Raw genomic sequence first — 14,713 nt, 5'->3', positions numbered from 1 at the left:
TCAACTCAGGTCATGATTCAGGGTCCTGGGATTGAACCCTGTGTCAGGCTCCCTGCTCAGCAGGGAGTCTGCTTCTCCTTCTCCTTCTGCCCCTCCCCCTATTGTGTGCTCTCTCTCAAATAAATAAAATATCTTAAGAAATTAAAGATTAAAACAAATAGAAACATTCCATGTTCATGGATTAGAAAACTCAATATTTTTAAGATAGCAATTCTCCCCTAATCGATCTATAGATTAAGTGAAATTTCTTTTTTCTTTTTTTATAATAATTTTTTATTATATTATGTTAGTCACCATACAGTACATCCTTAGTTTTTGATGTAATGTTCCATGATTCATTATTTGCATATAACACCCAGTGCTCCGTACAATATGTGCCGTCCTTAATACCCATCACCAGCCTATCCCAATCCCCCACTCACCTCACTTCTGAAGCCCTCAGTTTGTTTCCCAGAGTCCATAGTCTCTCATGGTTCATTCCCCCTTCTGTGAATTTCTATCAAAATCCCAGCAAGATTTTTTCCAGAAACTGAGAAGTTAATCCAAAAATTTATATGGAAATACAAAAACACAGAATAGCCAAAATAGTCTTGAGGAACAGAGTTGAAGGATTTATACTTCCTGAATTCAAGACTTACTGTAAAGCTACACTAATCCAGAGAGTTAGAGCACTAGCATAAAAATAGATACATAGGTCAACGGACTAGAATTGAGAGGGAAAAATAAATCCTTATAATTGATTTCCAAAGTACCAAGGCAATTCAATGAAAAGAGTCTTTTTAACAAATGGTACTAGGACATTTAAATATCCACATACAGAAAGATTATTTTAGGGGGCGCCTGGGTGGCACAGCGGTTGAGCGTCTGCCTTCGGCTCAGGGCGTGATCCCAGCGTTATGGGATCGAGCCCCACATCAGGCTCTTCCGCTATGAACCTGCTTCTTCCTCTCCCACTCCCCCTGCTTGTGTTCCCTCTCTCACTGGCTGTCTCTATCTCTGTCGAAAAAATAAATAAAATCTTTAAAAAAAAAAAAGATTATTTTATACCCTCACCTCACACCTAGACAAAAATCAACTCAAAATAACTCAAGCAGAGAAAGACAATTATCATATGGTTTCACTCATTTATGGAACATAAGAAATAGCAGGGAGATCGGTAGGAGAAGGAAGGGAAGAATGAAGGGGGGGTAAACAAAAGGAGGAATGAACCACGAGAGACAATGGACTCTGGGAAACTGAGGGCTTCAGAGGGGATGGGGGTAGGGGATTGGGATAGGCCGGTGATGGGTATTAAGGAGGGCACGTATTGCATGGTGCACTGGGTGTTATACGCAAACAATGAATCATGGAACAATACATCAAAAACTAATGATGAACTATATGGTGACTAACATAACATAATAAAAAAATGTAAAAAAATTTAAAAAAAATTAAAATGGAACCTCAAGAGAAACTTAATGAAAGTATCAGCTGTGTACAAAACTTAAAAAAAAATCAACTCAAAAGGGATCATAGATCTAAATATAAGAGCAGGGCCAAATTCAGGGCATGCTTCTTACACAGTCACACAAGGCCCCGTACTTGCTTTAATGCCCAGCTCTCACTGTTAGGAAATTCATAATGATTTTTGAACAAGGGTCCTCCCACTTTCATTTTTCACTGGGTCCCACAGATTATGTAGTATCCTGTGTACAAGAGAAAATGATAAAGCTTTTCAAAGAAGAGATAGAAAATATTTGTGATTTTGGGTTAGACTAAAAGGTAGCTACAACATCAAAAAGCATGAGTCAGGGGCGCCTGTGTGGCTCAGTTAGATAAGCGTCTGCCTTCAGCTCAGGTCATGATCCCATGGTCCTGGGATCGAGCCCCTGGACAGGCCCCTGCTCAGTGGGGAGTCTGCTTCTCCCTCTCCCTCTGTGATCTCTCTCACTCTTGCTCTCTCTCAAATAAATAAATAAGTAAATAAATAAATAAATAAAATCTTTAAAAAAAACAAAGGCATGATCCATAAAAGAATAAATTGATAAACTGGAATTCAAAAAATTTAAGTCCTTTGTGCTTCAAAAGAAATAAAAGACTAGTTTCAGAGCAGGGGAAAATACTAGCCAATCATATTTCTAATGAATGACTCGTACACAGATATATAAAGAATTCCTACAACTCAATAGACAACCCAATTAAATGATTGGCTAATGATTTGAATAGCTATTTCTTCAAAAAGATATATGGAAGGTAATAAACACATGACAAGATGTCCAACATCATTAGTCACTAGGGAAAAAGCAAATTAAAACCAAAATGAGATACCGATGTGTACTTACTGGATTGACTATAATCAAAGACATAGTCAGCAAGACTGTGGAAAAACTGGAACCCTTATGCAATGCTTGTGGGAATCTCTGAAAACACTGTAAGATAGTTTTTTAAAAAGTTAAGCATAGGGGCGCCTGGGTGGCACAGCGGTTGGGCGTCTGCCTTCTGCTCAGGGCGTGATCCTGGTGTTCCGGGATCGAGCCCCACATCAGGCTCCTCCGCTATGAGCCTGCTTCTTCCTCTCCCACTCCCCCTGCTTGTGTTCCTTCTCTCGCTGGCTATCTCTCTCTCTGTCAAATAAATAAAATCTTTTAGAAAAAAAAAAAGTTAAGCATAATGTTACCATATGACCCCATAATTCCACTCCTAGGTATAAACCTAGAAATGAAAACCTGTCCACAGAAATATGCAAATATTCATGGCAGCATTTACCATAACAGCCAAAAAGTGGAAAAATCCAAATGTCCATTAGCAGGTAAATGGATAAATAAAATGTAGATCCATCCAATGTAGTGTTACTCAGCAATAACAAGGAAGAAAATATGAACACATGCTACAACATGAATGAACGTCAAGAATATTATGCTCAGTGAAAGAAGTCAGATGTGCAAGACCACGTATGATATGATTCTGTCTATATGAAATGTCCAGAAAAAGTGAATCTACAGAGACAGAAAGTAGATTAGTAGTGACCTGGGGCTGAGGGATAGGAATAGGGACTAACTATGAACCATCGTGAGCAAACTCTGTGAGGTAATGAAATGTTCTAAACTTGGACTGTAGTGATAGTTGCAGAACTCAATAAATTTGCTAAAAATCATTGAATTGTCCATGTAAAAGAGGTGAATTTTATAATATGTAAATTATATAAATATATAACACCTTCTTTATCCATTCATCAGAAGATGGACATTTGAGCTCTTTCCATAATTTGGCTGTTGTTGATAATGTAGAGAGAAAGACAACTATCATATGATTTCACTCATATGTGGAATTTAAGAAACAAAACAAATGAGTATGGGGGGATAAAAGGAGAGGAAACCAAGAAACAGACTCTTAACTATAAAGAACAGACTGGTGGTTAAGGGGGGAGTGGATTAACTAGGTGAAGGGGATTAAGGAGGGCATGTGTTGTGATGAGCTCTGGGTGTTGTATGAAAGTGCTGAGTCACCAAATTCTACACCTGAAGCTAATGTATGTTAACTAACTGGAATTTAAACAATAACTTTTTAAAAAAGTTCTAGCTTTCATTCTGAAAACTGTTTTTCCCCTTTTTATTTTTTTGCTCTCATTCTTTCTCCTCTCCTTCTAAAATTCCCATTGGCAGAATGTCAAAACATCAGATTATGCAATATATCTTATTTTTTTCATAGTTTCCGCAACTTTTTTCTTATATTCCAGAAAAAAAAATGTAACCAATTAACTTTATGACTGAGTCTATTCAACTGTCAACATGCCTACTTTTATTTTTAAAGACAGTTTTAATGAGGTATAATTTACATATTATAATATTCACCTCTTTTACGTGGACAATTCAATGATTTTTAGCAAATTTATTGAGTTCTGCAACTATCACTACAGTCCAAGTTTAGAACATTTCATTACCTCACAGAGTTTGCTCACGGTTGCTTGTAGTTAGTCCCTATTCCTATCCCTCAGCCCCAGGTCACTACTAATCTACTTTCTGTCTCTGTAGATTCACTTTTCTTTTTTCTCTCTCTCTTTTTTTAAGATTTTATTTATTTATTTGACAGAGAGAGAGCGCATGCAAGCAGAGGGAGCGGCAGGCAGAGGGAGGGGGAGAAGCAGGCTCCCCATTGAGTAGAGAGCCCGACGTGGAGCTTGGGATCCTGGGATCGGGATCCTGGGATCATGACCCTGGGATCATGACCTGAGCTGAAAGCAAACGCTTAACTGGCTGAGCCACCCAGGCACCCCAATATATCTTTTCAAATCCACATTTTTGTTTTCTTCAGATAAATATCCAGAAGTAGAATTGCTGGATCATATATATAGTAGCTCTATTTTTAATTATTTGAGGAACCTCCATACTGTTTTAAATAGTGGCTGCACCAATTTACATTCCCATTAATAGTGCACAAGTGTTCCCTTTTCTCCACATCTTCACCAACACTTGCTATTTCTTGTCTTTTTGGTATTAGCCATTCTGACAGGTGTGAGGGGATATCTCATTGAGGTCTGGATTTGCAGCTCCCTGATTATTAGTGATGTTGAGCATCTTTTCATGAGTTTGTTGGCCATCTGTATGTCATTTTTGGAAAAATGTCTATTTAGAGCCTCTGTCAATTTTTAAATCATATTGGTTTTTTGCTATTGAGTTATTTGAGTTCTTTATGTATTTTAGATATTAACCCCTTATCAAATACATGATTTGCAAAAATTTTCTCCCATTCAGTAAGCTGCCTTCTCATTTCGTTGATTGATGGTTTCCTTCGCTGTGCAGAAGCTTTTTAATTTGATGTATCCCACTTGTTTATTTTTGCTTTTGTTGCTTTTGCTTTTGGATCAAATACAAAAATTCAACACCAAGACCAGTATCAAGGAGTTTATCACTATGTTTTCTTCTAGGAATTTTATGTTTTTTCAGGTCTTACATTCAAGTCTTTAATCCACTTGGGTTAATTTTTGTATACATTATATTCTATTTATAAGGGGCATATAAAAAATAAAACAGCTCAAGAAGATTGAAAATAAAGGGATTGGGAAAGACACTAAACAAATGCAAAGAAAGCTTTGTAGCAAGCCTAAAATCAGAAGCAAATAGAAGTTATGTTGAAAAACATTACAAAGAATGTAGGTTATTTCATACTGATAAAATATAAACTTCACCAGACCATATGGTAGAAGTCATGATCCGTAAGAAAATATCTTTAAAATACTGCAGAGACATATTTTACATCTATGTAGTGGCAGAGCTAGGGTTCAGAACACCCCTCCCCAAACTTCCTACCTATCCCCTGAGCTCCTACCCTCCCTCCTGACCAGCATTAAATAGCACACTATTAATCACTACATTATATTACTCTTTAAACATGGAGAAGCTGCAAAATCACATATATTAGGCCATAAAAAAATATCAATTGACTATGAAAAGAAAAAAAAATCTTAAGGAATACATATTCTAACCACATTTGATAAGACCAGAACAAACAACCAGGGCAAAAAACGACCTCCTTCTATCTTATTCACTGAGAAATTTTCAAAACTCCTTACAAACAGTGCTTAGTTTAAAAAGTAAATCAAAATAGAAATTACAGATAAGTAAGAAACAAACTCTAATGAAAACATATAAAACCACAGACATATAAAAATCACAGATATACCCAAGTGGCACAAAGATAATCATTCATGGCTTAAAATGCTTGTATTAGAAAACAAGAAACATTGAAAAGTAAATTAAGTTTTTAAATCTAAGTATTAAGAAAAGATGTCAAGGTAACCCCCAAGGAAACTGAAGACAAAAATGGGGAAAGAAAAAAAATACCAAAATATAATGAAGAAAAGTAGGATTTAATTAAAACTCAAACAAAAAATAAAAATAATGGATCGATACAACCAATAAGTGATTCTTTGAAGAGAATAACAAAATGCAAAGTTTGATCAAGAGAACAAAAGAAATACATAAATGAACAATACTGGGAATAAGGAAAAGGGTATGTCTGCAGTTAAGAAAAGATTAAACTCTACAAAAAAAATCCTTGTATAATTTTCTACCAATAAATATGGCAATCTAGGAAAAATGGTTACTTTTCAGGAAAATATAAATTATCAAAACTGAGAGTCAACATGAGTACTAAATAGAACTAGAAGTAATAGAAATGTATAAGGCACTTTGAGAACTACCCTAACCCTGCCCTCTCCCCCCACTACAGTATCAGTTTCATATAGCTTTATAGAAAATTTTCAGAAATCCTCAAAGAACAAAAAATATCTATATTAAATAAACCATTCCAAAACAATTGTTAAATTTTCACATCACCCCAAATCATTTTAAGACTACTATATTTCTGCTATAAATACCAGATAAATGAAAGTCCTCAATAATCAGCAAACCTAATTCAACATACATTAAGAGGATCGTACTCCATGATCAAGTGGGATTTATTACAAGGATACAAAGGTGGTTCCATATCAGCAAATCAATCAACATGAAACACACATTAATAAAATGAAGGAGACAAGTCTTATGATCATCTCAACAGATGCAGAAAAAGTATTAGACAAAACTCAACATCATTCATGATGAAAACTCTCAACAAAGTGGGGTTAGAGGGAGCATACCGGAACATAATAAAGGGTATAAATGACATACCCACAGCTAACATCATGCTCAATAGTGAAAAGAAGCTTTCCCCTAAGATCATGAACAAGGTAAGGATGTCCCCTATCTTGCCACTTATGTTCAACATAGTACTGAAATCCTAACTACAGCAGTTAGGATATAGCATCTGAATTGGTAAAGAAGTAAAACTGTCACTGTTTGCAGATGACGTCACTTTATATATAGAAAACCCTAAAGACCCCACAAAAAAAACTATTAGATCTAATAAATTTGATAAAGTAGCAGGATACAAAGTTTATATACAGAAATCTGTTGCGTTTTCTTACACTGACAACAAACTAACAGAAAGAGAAATTAAGAAAACAGTCCTGGGGCGCCTGGGTGGCACGGCGGTTAAAGCGTCTGCCTTTGGCTCAGGGCGTGATCCCGGCGTTATGGGATCGAGCCCCACATCAGGCTCCTCTGCTATGAGCCTGCTTCTTCCTCTCCCACTCCCCCTGCTTGTGTTCCCTCTCTCGCTGGCTGTCTCTATCTCTGTTGCATAAATAAATAAAATTAAAAAAAAATTAAAAAAAAAAAAAAAAGAAAACAGTCCTATTTACAATTGCACCAAAAATAATGAAATATCTAGGAATAAATTTAACCAAGGAGGTAAAAGACTTGTACTCTGAAAACTATAAGACACTGATGCAAGAAATTAAAGATGACACAAATAAGTGGACAGATATACTATGGTCATGGATCGAAAAAATTATTGTTAAAATTTCCATACTACCCAAAGCAATATACAGATTCCATATAATTCCTATCAAAATACCAACAATATTCTTCACAGAACTAGAACAAATAATCCGAAAATGTATATGGAACCACAAAAGATCCCAAGTAGCCAGAACAATCTTGAGAAAGAATAATAAAGCTAGAGGTATCACTATCCCAGATTTCATGATATACTACAAAGCTATGATAATCAATACAGTATGGTACTGGCACAGAAATAGAAAGATCAATGGAACAGAGTTGAGAGCCCGAAAATAAATGCACAATCATACAGCCAAGTAATCTATGACAAAGGAGGCAAGAATATACAATGGGGAAAAGACAGTATCTTCAATAAATGGTGCTCGGAAAACTGGACAGCTATATGCAAAAGAATGAAACCAGACACTATCTTACGCAATACACAAAAACAAACTCAAAATGGATTCAAGTCCTAAATGTAAGACCTAAAAAATGAGTCCTAAAAAAAAAAATACTTAGTAAACTCTGGAACGTTGGTCTTAACAATATCTTTTTAAGGAGGCTCCATGACCAACATGGGGCTTGAACTCATGACCCTGAGATCAAGAATCACATAATCTACCAACTGAGCCAGCCAGGTGCCCCAAATGGTCTTAATGATATTTTTTTGGATTTGTTTCTTTAGGCAAAGGCAGCAAAAGCAAAACTAAACAATTGGGAACTACCTCAAACTAAAAAGTTTTTGTACAGTGAAAGAAACCATCTACAAAAGGCAACCTAGTGAAGGGGAGAAGATATTTGCAAATGATATATTCCATAAGGGGTTAGTATCTACAACATAAGGAATGCCTACAACTCAACACCAAAAAAACAAGCAATCACATTAAAAAATGGACACAGGACTTGAATAGATATTTTCCCAAAGAAGACAGATGACCAGCAGACATAGGAGATCCTCAACATCACTAATCTCCAGGTAAGTGCAAATCCAAACCAAGAAATGTCACCTCACACGTCAGAATGGCTAGAATTAAAGAGACAAGAAATAACAAGTGTTGGTGAGGATGTGGAGAAAAAAACACTTATGCACTATTGGTGGGAATATAAATTAGTACAGCCACCATGAAAAACAGTATGGAGGGTCCTCAAAAGATTAAAAATAGAAATATCATATGACCCAGCAGTTCTACTTCTGGATATGTATCTGAAGAAAATGAAAACACTAATTCAAAAAGATATGTGCCCCCTATGTTCACTGCAGCATTGTGTACAATAGCCAACATATGAAAACAATGTAAGTTTCCATCAACAGAGGAATGGATAGGGAAGATTTGGTATGTATATTATATAATGGAATATTACTCAGCCATAAAAGAAGGAAATCTTGTCATTTTCAATGTCGTGGATGGACCTAGAGGGTATTAATGTTAAGTAAAATAAGTCAGAGAAAGACAAGTACCATATGATTTCACTTACGTGTGGAATCTAAAAAATAAACAAATGAATAAAACAACAAAAACACAACAGAAACAGACTCATAAATACAGGGAATAAACTGATGATTGCCCAAGAGGAGGTAGGTGGGGGAATGGGTAAAAGGGTGAAGGGGATTAAGAGGTACAAAATTACAGTTTTAAAACAAATAAGTCAAGGGGTTGTAAAGTACCGCACAGAGAATATAGTCAATAATATTGTAGCAATTTTGTATGGTGACAGATGGTAACTAAACTTGCTGTGGTGATTGTTTCATAATATATATACATGTCAAATCACTGAAACTCATATAATATTATATGCCAACTATACTTCAATTAAAACAAAAACCAAAAACCAGAACCCAATAAACAAAACAAAACAAAACAAAAGACATCAACTTGCAAATTCAAGAAAGTCTGGAAACCCCAAAAGGATAAACACAAAACAAAACAAAACAGTTCAAAAATTTTAAGAAACAAATAAATCTAGACTACTACAATATCAATGCTAAGAGAAAAATCTTAAAAACATTCAGAGAAGGGGTACCTGGGTGGCTCAGTCGTTAAGCGTCTGCCTTCAGCCCAGGGCCTGATCCCAGGGTCCTGGGATGGAGCCCCACATCAGGCTCCCTGTTCCGCTGGGAGCCTGCTTCTTCCTCTCCCACTCCCCCTGCTTGTGTTCCCTCTCTCGCTGGCTGTCTCTCTCTCTCAAATAAATAAATAAAATCTTAAAAAAAAATATTCAGAGAAAAAAATTCATGAACCACAACCAAACCTCAGGCAATGAACTTTGATCAACTCGTGAATCCACGACTGTAAGTTCTTGGTGTGGTGGGGCAGGATTCAAAAACGTCAATCTCCCCCAACTCCCACAAGCAATACAGCTTTCTGTTGGAAAAACTGTAAAAGTTGAAAACAGCATTTAAAAATGTTACTGAAGAGATGAAACTATGATAAGGCGTTACCAGGCAAAAGTAAAGTGAAAGGAAAAACCAGGGAGGCAAGCAAGCACAGAGCCACTTTAACTTGAGGCATTTGCTGATCCTAGGGATCAGAACCTCACTCTGGACAACTTTAAGGGGTGAGGGGGACAGAAATGAAGTCTGGAGTCCACACGAGGGGGAGGGTCCAGCGAGAGTCCCAGCCACCACCACCACATCTTCCCAGTGAGAATAGAGTGGAGGGGGCAGCTCTGGCCTGGAATGACCTGGCTTCCCCCAGGTGCTTTCAGACCCTGACCTGTGTTGAAGAGTTCCTGGAGGCACCTGGATGTGGCAAACTGAAACTTTTTCCAAAGTTGTACCTTCATTGCAGTCCTCAATTTTACCTAAAAATAATTTCCCCAATACAATGTTAGTACACAAAGATACCAAGCAAAATAATCTTTGTGAACAGAAGAAAATGTTTCCCTTTTCTTTGTGGAAAGGGAAAAAAATGGTAACTCTATAGTGGAAGAGCCTGGCAAATACCACCTGCATTAAATGATGAAGGTCAACTTCCCTGGTGATAAGGGATATCCCCCAATATGATGTGATGAGGATGGTACACTCTCACAAGCCCGAAAGCCCATACCATCCAGATGAACTCAAATTAAAAAGCAGTCTACAAAGTGCCTGACCAATACTTTTCAAACTGTCAAGGTCATGAAAGACAAGGAGAGATGGAGAAACTGTCACATGCCAGAAGTGAATAGGTGACAGGATGCCTAGATGCAATGTGGAATCCTGAACTGGATCGTGGAACAGTGTATTAATGTGTATTAATGGAAAATGTGTATTAATGGAAAAGCTGATGAAACAGAAAAAAAGTCCACGGTTTAATTCACAGATGTTACCAATATTGGTTTTTCAGTCTTGAAAAATGAACCACAGTCATGTAAGAGGGATAATGTCACAGGAAATGAATCTGGATGTGCAGACTGTGGAAGCTTCTGTATTGTCTTTGCAACTTCTCTGTAAATATAAAATTATTCCAAAATTAAAAGTTTTTTTAAAAAATGTGTGAGAACTAGCAGAAACAAAAGAAAATAGGGTCACAGACACCTCCCATGTTGAAAGTATCAGATGCCAATATAAAACTTCTTTAATCTGTTAAGTGTTTCATAAAGTCTTTTTATAAAAGAAATCTACAGCAAACATCATCCATAATTGTGCAGTGATAAAAACTTCCCCTTTGGGATCAGGATCAAGACGGAATCATTACTATCAGTACTTGTGTTCACCACATACAAAGTACCTAGCCCATGCAGTAAGGCAAGAAAAAGGAATAATAAGTAGAAGGATTAGAGCAGAAGAAACAAAACTGTCATTGTGTATCCATGTAAATCCACATATATACATATATATCTCCATAGAAGTCTGTAGAATTCAAGATTTCGGCAAAATTTCCATTTATTTTTTATCTTAGTAACAAGCAGCTAGAAAATCAATTTTAAATTATGTAGATTTGATAGCATAAAGATATCAAGTATCTATGAATAAATCTAGCAGAAGTGTAAGACCTCTAGGGAGAGAAATATAAATTTTATTAGAAAATATTTTTTAGTTAATAACATACCATAGTAATGAGATAGAAGACATAAGGTTATAAAGATATCAATTCTCTTCAAATTGATCTGTAGATTCAATGCAATCCTAAACAAATTCCCGGCAAGATGTTGACAAGCCAATTTGGAAATGCAAAGGGCCAAGCTACTTTGGGAGGAGAGAGGAAAGATTTCTTCAACAGATAATGAGAAGTTCGTCTGCAGCCGAGGTCACTGTGACAGTGTGGTGCGTGGGGCACAAGGAGAGGCTCGCACAACCAATAGCGGAGGAGAGAGCGCAAGAAACAGGTCCTGCATACAGGCAGGTCAGAGGGGAAAGGATGGTTTAACTAATTAAAGTTTTCTCAGGAAAAATGGATAACAATAAAACTAGAGCCCTCAAACTGTAGATCAGATGGGAAGCAATTCAGCCTCCGATAAGACTGGACATTTGCGGGAAAGAAAATATCCACCCAGAGTAAGCCTGTGTAAAGTGGAGTTTGGGGGTCAATCACGAGTGAAAGGGAATGTAAAACCACCGTGGGCACGTGAAAAAGCCAGTAACGTGGTACCGAAACCAAACTGCAGACAGAATCAACCTGGAAGAATAACCCAGAGGACGCAGAAAACATCCCCAAAGCACTTAAAATCACACAAAAACCTCAATAAATATAGGCAATAAATTCAGGCAAGAGTCTGAAGATGGGATGATTAAAAAAAAAAAAAAAGAAAAAAGTGGTTTACTTTTTTCTAGAGCCTAGATGCAATGTTTTGCAAAATATTTGCAAAAATATTAAGCAGAGTTGTAGAAACAAATTAAGATCCCTTATTCCCCCCAAAATAAACGCAATCAACTTTAAGCATGCACACACACACACACACACACACACACACACATAGAAATAACAAGAAATGCAAAAATTACAAAACATTAAATAATTGTCATGGAAGAAAAGTTTGAGACAACCATTCTGAGCAGAAAGTTAAAAAGCAAAAAAGATGAATATTCATGGGGCAGATAAAAGCTGTGAAGGCTAACATTGCTTCAAAGGAAGCATAACATTGCCCCACAATTGAAAAAGAAAACATTTTTTGAGATGTAAAAGAAGGAACTTGGCCTTCCAGGAAGGTGGACTTGAATCTGCCATCTTAAGAGCTCAAGAGCTGTGGCTGAACACCGTGCATGGAATTCATCAGTGACTCTTCTGCGTTGCATTAATTGTTAATAACAACAGATGGTGCATCTAGCTTATAAAATCAACACTGTAAGTCTGTAAATTTTAAGCTTTAATAAGCTCAAGTCACCATAAACAAAGTCCAAAGACAAGGAGAGTATATTTATAATTTTCAGAATATTTAGCAAATTTTCCTTTCTCATTAAAGGAACGACAATCTTATCAACTGAGTAACACTGGCAATAAATAAAGCAGCAATTCACAGAAGAGGCAAATGGCCAATAAACACTGTCCAACTTCCCATGGAATCAGGAAAACGCACATTCAAATGAGATGCAACTCTTTAACCATCACCTTTGCAAAGTTTGGGTGTGGGGAGATGGTTTATCTCATTTGATATTGTTGAGAGAACATACTTAGAGGGGCAATCTCGCAGGATATATACACAGGCAGATATCAGTAACCTTTGCCTCCACAATTCCACTTTTTTGCTTGTTGACACAAGACAAATACTTGTAAATACGCAAAAATATAAGGAAATAGATGATTCTTATCATAGCTTGTTGTAAATCGAACAACTGAATATGACCTGAATGTCCATCCATGGGGGCTGAGGGGGTGATTTAAAAATTATGGTATATTGATTCTATGGGATGGCATGCAGCTCTTAAAAAGAATGAAGTATCTCCTTCTTAAGGCGATCTCTAGGATTTTCACGATTAAAATAAGAGAAAAGGAAAAATGCAAAACAGCACATATAATATAATCCCATTTACTAAAAAAACAAGACACAAAGTGCATATTTAGGTAAAGAAGCCATACACAGAAACGCATAGAAAAAGATCTGGAAGGCTGTGCCACAACACTTAGTAGGACTGCACCGGAAGCCGCAGTGCGGTGGGCGGTAAACAGCGCTCTTTCCCTTGCCCTACTTCCATTTTGTTTAAAATTTTATGAACAAGAATATATCATGTATTTCTTTTGTATGACCTAACAAACTGGTTAAAATATTAAGTAATACTATTTCTGACCCATTACTAAAGAAAAAGATAGGATTTCTGCCCTTTCTCCTCCCCAGCCCTTATTTTTTTTGGTCGGAGACATAACCCATTCCAGAACAGAAAATCACAGTAAAGATAAAACCCCTGAAGACTGCACTTCTCTTTGGTGGTCTGGAGACTTTCTCTTCCTTTCACTTCCTTTGGTCAAGATGATGAGAAAGAACCCGGACCCCCAGCCACAGAGGTGCAGGGCCCGAGCTGAGCTGATGGAGGCCTGTTCACAGGACAGGTGTGCCACCACAGCACCCGGTGTTTGAGCCTAAGTCCGGGGTTGACCCTGAATTGTGTATTTTCTCAATGACCTTCTTTGCAATGATTCGTGAGGGGAGAGGAGGCCTGAGGGAAAGGAGAAGGTTCAGAGGTCACGAGGAGATAACAAATCCCTATGGCCAACCTCCTGAAGGACGAAGGACGGGGACTTCAGACAGGCCTCCAGCTGAGCGGGGTTGCGATACAGGAAGGGCATGTGCGTGGTGGCAAGCTCAGGGCCTCTCCCGGCCCTTTAGTGTAGAGCGAGCCGGCGCTCTTGTAAACCGGGTCGAAAGCAGAGATTCAGTTTAGTGTCTCAACTTCACAGTCCCTTGAAAGGCAGAGAGAGAGAGGTGCGAGGGAAGGAGATCAGGACTGACCTGGTGCTGAGGTCTCTGCGTCCATCGTCCATCGTCGCACTCCGGGCCCTCCTGCGCCCCGCCTGGGCCTCCGGGGTCGCCTCCGAACCCTGTTGGGGTGGCCTGGTTCAGGGCAGCTGCCGAGCCCAGAGCAGGAAGTTTGTGATCTGCCTCACACACAGAGAGCTCCGCCCAAATGGGGAAAGGAGAAGTGAAAGTATCTCTGAGCTGCCGAGCAGCGTTTCCCTCCTGCAGCTCGCCACGGTTGTCAGGCCCCAAGACGGGTTAACAGCAGGAGTGGAGGCCGAGGAGGACAATCAGGGCCCCAGAGGGCCGGGGCCAGGCCCCGGGGTGCGCTTGTGGGCGCATAGACGCAGAAACATCTATGGGTCCTCAAGCCCTTCCTGCCCTGCTGTCTATGAGGGTTTCCGAGTGTCATGGGGCAGGCAGGGGGCCCTCCGTGTTTGCCCCTTCCCCTGGCCGACATGGCTGTGGGGCGAAAGAGAGAAAGA

General features: G+C 38.2%; 1 protein-coding gene across 13 annotated transcripts in view; it reads right to left on the bottom strand.

The window, feature by feature from the left end:
- SP100 (SP100 nuclear antigen) overlaps positions 1-14,426 on the bottom strand; it is an 86,319-nt gene extending 71,893 nt beyond the window's left edge. For 12 of the 13 annotated variants that reach the window (XR_004623654.1, XM_034655339.1, XM_034655340.1 and 9 more), the window contains exons 1-2: positions 14,223-14,426; positions 10,073-10,160 (exon numbers count right to left, since the gene is read on the bottom strand). Coding sequence is in view for 12 of the 13 variants with exons in the window: in XM_034655339.1 (XP_034511230.1) it covers positions 10,073-10,160; positions 14,223-14,247 (113 nt within the window). In the remaining variant the exon portion in view is untranslated. The remainder of the gene's footprint in view (positions 1-10,072; positions 10,161-14,222) is intronic. The other variant, XM_034655344.1, reaches the window with a different exon arrangement.
- Positions 14,427-14,713: the final 287 nt, after the last annotated feature.

This window comes from Ailuropoda melanoleuca, chromosome 2 (genome assembly GCF_002007445.2).
Source record: "Ailuropoda melanoleuca isolate Jingjing chromosome 2, ASM200744v2, whole genome shotgun sequence".
NCBI lineage: Eukaryota > Metazoa > Chordata > Mammalia > Carnivora > Ursidae > Ailuropoda > Ailuropoda melanoleuca.
This window is presented reverse-complemented; position numbering and strand designations above follow the sequence as displayed.